Below are 7,255 nucleotides of genomic sequence, written 5' to 3'. Positions count from 1 at the left end.
TCCACCACCTAGAAAAAAACAAGCGCCACCATGTGATACTGTAGCACCAATATACTACATGCAACCACCACCACCGAAATTTCCCCACATAAATATATATTGTTAGCGGATAACGCAGAACCACACCACGAAAGGCCCATCAAATAAACACATTATAAATAAAAATAATGGTATAAGCTTTTTGAAATGTCAAATTTCTTTAACTTTGACCAAGTTTAGAGCAAAAATATCGACATCAGCAATATTAAACAAAAAAAATGAAATTTCATTTCAGGATGAATCTAATCATACCGATTTGATATTACATATTTTTATATATTGCTCTACAAATTTGATCAAACTTAAAATGTTTTACTTTTCAAAAAAGTAATACGCCTTATATTTTAAAACAGTGTGAGTAATCTTTTTATAGAAATTCAACAACACCAAAGGCGCAGCAAAGTGCGCCCATTCCTTCTAGTAAGGATGAGTGTGCGTGGTGTTGTGAGCATCTGCATGTACTATGTTTTGAAAAAGGATCATAAAACATAAAGAAAACACAATCCGATCTAGAACTGGATTTCCACCAAGGGCCGAGGATCATCGCCGCTAGCTATGACACTACATGGGGCGGTGGCCTGACTGCCACTCCGTTGCCAACGAACACCGAAGTCCCATGGTTGCCATTCGACCAAAAGATCGAATGGGGGTAGAGAGGCGTAGACACACCAACCTTTCCAGGATTTGGGCTAAATAGAGCTCAAATGGCTCTCATTTATAGGGGCATCAACGGTGACGCCACCATCCACGTCAGGATCCAGCCAATTGGAGCGCCATGGCCGAGAGCATCAGTCACTACCAGGAGTTGCTCGCCCGCTCCCGCAACTTCCTTCGTGACATCATGGCACAAGTTGTTGTCATGGTAAATCCAACTCGGACCATCCCTGCCGCCGAAGAAGGGGAACGGAGACGTTACCTTGTTGAAGGCATTGCTCGGAGATGCTCGGACTTGTTCTTCAGGGTGAAAACCTAGAATCTTGCCTTTGGTCATTGGATCCGATGACGACGGTGCTGGAGCGTCATTCCCTTCCTAAAGACATTGTTGTTGAAGAATGTCATGTCCATGTGGTGTCAAAAAATGGCTGGTGCTTGTTGATCGTTGCTTTCGCTTCTGATTCTCTTCTCTTTCCTCGCTTGGGCATAGCTTTGATGTTGTAGGCTTTGCTATTTGCCAGCGAGTTTTTTTAATGTGTATTAGTGTTTTTTTTAGCCGGAATACTCTCTATTCCATTAACCAGAACAACCAGCCAAATCGCTGGCAATCATCGCATGAACAAAGTCTGGCACCCCATCAGGCCACAAGGCTGAGGTGCATCTTAGTTATGTAGAGGCCAGGTGCATGCTCAATATGTTTGTATTCATTTGATGCTTTATTTTTGAGTTAATAAAGTTCACCCTTTATTAAAAAAAACCAAAGTGGAAAGATAGAAAGAGAGGGGGAGGGGGTGTCTTTGGTAGTGCTGCAATATTATTATTTGTTTTTATAAGCAAGATATTTCATGTAGTAATAACATTAGTGAAACCTTTAATTGTCCTTCCGAGGTGACAAGAATTGCTTATCATTTAACTAATTTTGGCACCTAGATCTAATCTAGGATAATACTAATAACTAAGAACTACTCAATTACTAGTAAGAACGAACCCCAGAATATTACTTGGATATGCTCACCAAGGTGGAGAAGGGAATATATGTCGAAACTTGGTATCGCATCATTCTCCACCTCGTATGCATATCAATTTGTGTTGTGAATTGTGCCGTCTGGCATGTATTTGTTGGTGCGAGATAGTACTAATTTTGGCAAATTATTTGCTTTCTATCTACTCCAGATGCATTTATCGACAAGTTCCTTTGTAGTTTCCCGTCAAAAGAGTGAGGCGTATACATGTTTGATGATATATCGCGTAGACAAGCAATAACATATTCTCCCAAGGCACAACCACAGCTACTTCTTCTGCGGAGAGCATAAAATTGACAAAAGGAAAAAAGGACAGGATTAATAAGCTACTAACAATTATATTCTCTTTACACTTGGATCATAACTTTTCATCATCATCATCAACATGGAATTCGTCCTCCGATCGATTCTCCCAGCACAAAACAAACCAATGGAGAACAACCATGCATAACAAACCCATACGTACGGGAGATCGAGACCGGAGGGCGAAACAAACTAGCCAGCAGCATACGGAAGAGAACTACTCAACCAACCCTAACAAAGAAACAGCAAGAGATCCAGCGGTCGACGACGCGTCGCCATCATCGTCAGGCGCGGAAGCAGCCGACGAAGCGCGGCAGGTGGAGGTGGCCGTGGCCGTGGGCGGTGGCGGCGCCGCAGTCGAGGTCGACGAGCTGGTGGCCGTGCGCGCCGAGGTCGCGGTCGATGAGGCGCTCGACGTGGACGAAGCGGTCGACGCGGCAGGGGATGGCGATGGCGCCCTGGTGCCTGAAGCCGTACTCGCGTTCGGCCTCATCGAGCAGGGCCCCGAAGAGCGGGTGCTTGAGGTGGTCGAGCGGCACGGCGAAGCGGCGCTGCTCCTCCCCCTCCGCCCCCACGCGCACCGTCACGCACCCCTTGGGCGCCACCATCTCCGCCCTGTGGTGCTGCTGCTGCTGCTGCCTGAGGTGCATCGGAGGCGAGGACCGGACGAGTCTTCTGGCTGTTGCGAGGAAGGAGGAGACGGGGGAGGGAGATCGGACGGCAGAGCTCGAGAGGCGGGAGGAGGGGTTTGGGGTTAGGAAGAGAAGGGCCAGGGGTCGGAGCTGGAGATGGCGAGGCGGAAGACGGTGAGGGAGGAGTCGCGGAGGGAGGTGGGCACGTTGGACATGGTTCCTACTCCACCTTGCCTGCTTTCTTCTTTTTTTTCTGGTGAGGAGGAGGTCGTAGGTCGTTGTTGGCGAAGAAGAAGAGGGGAGGTTGGGAGGCGAGGGAGCCCCGCTTTTTATAGCAGCCCCGGGTGCGGTGAGGTGCGGTGCGGGGTTGGTAACCTGGTGTCCTCCGTTTCCTTCCCGTGCCCGTCCCGTCTCCGTTACCCGAGCGAGCGGGCCGGACCCGTGGAGACGCGACCGACCTCGCGTGGGCGCGCGCGGTTGGGCGGCGTTTCTTTGGGGAGAAGGAAGGGAGGGGAGGTGGTCAGGTCAGGTCAGGTCAGGTCAGGCCGGGCATGCGCGCGCGTGGCCGCTGCGGCTGCGGTTGCGGTTGGGGCCAGGGCCGGCCGATCTGGGTTCAGATGAGGATGCAGGCCTGGCGGCGGTTACGATTTGCTTGGCTGGGTCTTGGGACTCGAGAGTTTGTTACGTATTCTTTTCTCGCGTGTACTGTTTGTTCTCTCTCTCTCTCGGTTTGGGGTTGACTTGGCTGCGAGGAGGAGGAGGAGGCCTGTATGCTTGGGATCCGATCGACGGGTTCTTTCGAGGATAATAACGGAAGGAAAAGGATATTCTTTCTGGGGCCAACGGTTCGGCCGGATTCTTTGGCCAAGACGATGAGGTATTCGTTCGCTCGTTAGCTCGCAAAGTTTGCAAGTTGACCGCAAATATTCTATGCGGGCGTCACCAGCTGTACCGGATTCAGACAGTTGCATATGTGTATTGTATGACAAAATTCCTATCTGATCTGAATTCTCCTATATCTTACGCTCTTATTGCTGCCCCCCGGTCTCTAGAATAATACTCCTACTCGACTGTAAAAAAGAAGAAGAAAAAGCTGGTATGTGGCCGTTGCATCTACGTTTCCCGATCGTGCGCAGAATGGTAATCACGGGCAGCAGGGTTTACGTCGCACTAGATAGGGGGTAGACGAAAGATGAATTTGCATCAACCATCAACCCATATATTTGTTGGAGAACGGAATCAAAAGATTCCTCAAAATTGAAATAAAAATCTAGATAGTTATGCAGATTTGTGCGAGGCGCTCTGTTATCAAATTCCACAGCTTGCACAAAAAACAAAGGAAGTGGAAAACGGTTTACAGATTGCAGTCTACTTTGATTACCACTTTTTAGAGCAACAGGAGGGGCAAAGCCCTCCCGGTTCCACATTTTATATATGAAACCAGGGAAAGAGTTCACAAAAAAGGAAAAACAGTGGTTCTAGCTACGGCACTACACATAGCAGAGAAAAAGAAAAACAGCTGGACACCACACAGCATGCTACTCCCCAAATTTTGCTCAAAAGCAGGAGCAAAAAGGGGGGAACTAAATTTTATGGTTCCTATTACATAATGTTGTTTTATCCTTTTCTCAGAATTGACTGGAGATTTCAAGCTGCAGAGACCATCTTCTCCGGTGTTGTTGCCTTGAACCTGGCCTTCTTCACTAGTAGAAAAAGGGTCTTTAGTCTTGGTTTATAAGGGTCTTTAGTCCCGGTTCTAAAGCCTCCCCCTTTAGTCTCGGTTCTTACACGAACCGGGACTAAAGGCCCTCCACGTGGCCGCTGCCTGGAGGTCCACCTTTAGTCCCGGTTGGTAACACCACCGGTACTAAAGAAAATTTTATGATTTTTTTTTGATTTTTTTTATATTTGATTTTCAAATTTATGAATTATTTTAACCTCTAATCTCTAATCACCTCTCATCACTGCTCAATTTAACCTCTAATCTCTAATCACCCCTCATCATTCCAAATCATCTAACTTCCCGGACGGTCACCCATCCTCTCACTACTCCAGCCTGAGCACGCTTAACTTCCGGATTCTATTCTCCCTCGTTTCCAAGTCTGCACTTATTATTTTCCTGACAATAGTAAGATGTCAATCCTATTAACCCTCAGGAATTTAGCTTGAGCATGAAGTCACACATTTCACTGTTTGAGTTTGAAACTATTGTTCTAAAAAACAATAATTATTTAGTAACACTAATATTTCTTGAATAAGTAGTTTGACCACAGTTTGACCAGATTTGACCAAAATTCAAAAAAACTGAAATAATTATTCAGTAACACTAATATTTCTTGAATAATTAGTTTGACCATAGTTTGACCAGATTTGACCAAAATTCAAAAAAACTGAAATAATTATTTACTAACACTAATATTCTTGAATAATTATTTAGTAACACTAATACTTCTTGAATAAGTAGTTTGACCATACTTTGACCACATTTAACAAAAATTAAAAAAAACCAGAAATGTGAGCATAACTTTTTTTCCTTTTAGAATTTGAGGATTCTAAAAATTTGCAAACACGCAATAGGCTGTCAAAATCGGATGCGGATTTTCGTGCTGAACATTTTGATATTTTATACGTTTTTTCTGACATCGTATGCAAAAGTTATAGCCGTTTTACATTTTCCCTACACTTTTTGCAAAACATGTCCAAATTTAAGTTTTTAAATTTTCCTAACTAATACATGTAGTAACATAACTACATCTAGAAGGATTTTAATTTTTGAAGTTTTTATCATTTTCTTTTGCTTTTTACAAAACTGAAAAGGCGATCCAGGGGGGATAGAGTTTGAAAATGGGACCTTTAGTATCGGTTCGTGCCATGAACCGGTACTAATGCCTCAAACCCCATTAGTACCGGTTGGTGGCTCGAACCGGGACTAAAGGTCTAACCATTAGTACCGGTTGGTGCCACGAACCGGTATTAATGGGCATCGCACCCTTTAGTCCCGGTTCATGGCACCAACCGGGACTAAAGGTCCCATTTGAACCGGGACTAATGCTTGTACGGTGCTCTAGCCGCTCGAACCGGGACTAATGCTCACATTAGTCCCGGTTCGTAATGCAACCGGGATTAATGCTCTTTTCTGGCCGAACCAAAGCCCTGTTTTCTACTAGTGCTTCAAAGGGGAAGGTTCTGGAGACGGCGGCAGCAGCGGCTCCAGCGGGGTGGCCGGGCTGAGCACGGACAACTTCTTGCTCCCAGCAGATGGAGGGCTCCTCAGCGCATCAGCTTCGCCCAAAGTGAGCTTGTTAAGCACCCATGTAGGAACCAGGTGTGTCATCCCATCGTCAGCAGGAAAGGTTTTTTAGCAGATCCGAGACCCATTGGACGAATGCTTCTATCTGGGGAGGTAATCCTTTTTGAATAGGATCTTCCATTTCTTGATCATCGAGAGGATTTGCCTCCAAACCTGTTTAACATCAGACCAGACAGCATTTTTAAACACATGTGCATTTCTAGTTTTTCAGATGCCCCACAATATACAAGCACAAATGGAATTTAAAGCACATTGTTTCTTGCTAGCTGGCCAAAACCTTGCTATAGACAGGTAGTCTTGTCCTACAGGAATTTTAAGGAAAGCAGACACATCTTTCCAGATGTTTTTAGCTACAGCACAACTAAAAAAGAGGTGATCAATGCTTTCATTATTAGAACAAAATTCACAGGTCGAAGGTTTTCCCATCTTTCTCTTATCCAATATCTCTGGTCATTAGTTTGTTGTGGGCCAAGAGCCAGAGAAAAATTTGCACTCTAGGCGGGGAGACCACAGACCAGACAGATGGTATATATATGGGCTGGACCCCTCTGAAGTTAATAGTGCTGTATAAGGAAGTAGTAGTATACACCCCTTGGAGTCATATTGCCAGATAAGGGCATCATCACTCCCATTGTAAGAGACACTATGAAGGATCTGCTCTATGCACATCCAGGATTCCAGCATCTTATTAGTGAAGGTTCTCCTAAAGGACGGCTTAATGGTGTTACCATCCCAAACATCAGAGAGAGTAACACAGTGCTGGTCACATATAGTGTAGATTGGCCAAAATTGGACAGAGAGGGGGGAAGTACCAAACCAGATATCTTCCTAGAAGTTAATCTTCTTCCCATCCCCTACTTGCCATCTATATCCAAACTTCAAGGCTTTACAGGCCCAGAGTACTCCTTGCCAGAATTTAGATGGGTTAGGAATTTTACTGGCAAAAATGTTTGGGGAGTTTTTGATATACTTCTTGTCAACAATACTCCTCCATATCTTGCCTTCATCTAAAATATATCTTTTTACCCAGTTCCCTAAGAGGCACAAGTTGACATCTCTGAGGTTAGGAACCCCCAAACCCCCATGTTCTTTCTGCATACACACTAGGTGCCAGTTTGCCAGGTGTAACTTCCTATTCCCTTCAAAATCATTCCACAGACAGTGAGCTAATTGAGTATTAATCAAATCAAGTGCCCATTTAGGGAATTTGAAGAAGGAAAGTAAATACACTGGGATGCTAGAGAAGCAAGCTTTAATAAGGGCAAGTCTAGTTGCATAGGACAGGAGTTTACCCC

The 7,255-nt window shown here is 45.1% G+C and overlaps 1 protein-coding gene across 1 annotated transcript; it reads right to left on the bottom strand.

Moving 5' to 3' along the window:
- Positions 1–2,033: 2,033 nt before the first annotated feature.
- On the bottom strand, positions 2,034–3,147 carry LOC109732817 (auxin-responsive protein SAUR32). The gene has a single exon (XM_020292016.4). It carries the CDS (start codon positions 2,666–2,668, stop codon positions 2,303–2,305), a length of 366 nt encoding a protein of 121 aa, XP_020147605.1. The 5' UTR covers positions 2,669–3,147; the 3' UTR covers positions 2,034–2,302.
- Between the last annotated feature and the right edge of the window lie 4,108 nt (positions 3,148–7,255).

Source organism: Aegilops tauschii, chromosome 1, assembly GCF_002575655.3.
Source record: "Aegilops tauschii subsp. strangulata cultivar AL8/78 chromosome 1, Aet v6.0, whole genome shotgun sequence".
Classification (NCBI taxonomy): domain Eukaryota; kingdom Viridiplantae; phylum Streptophyta; class Magnoliopsida; order Poales; family Poaceae; genus Aegilops; species Aegilops tauschii.
The sequence above is the reverse complement of the archived record's forward strand: the minus strand, read 5'-3'. Positions and strand labels throughout refer to the sequence as shown.

What these genes read in the sequence shown, in the direction of transcription:
- LOC109732817 (XM_020292016.4), bottom strand. Translation starts at nt 2,668, where the DNA reads ATGCACCTCAGGCAGCAGCAGCAGCAGCACCACAGGGCGGAGATGGTG.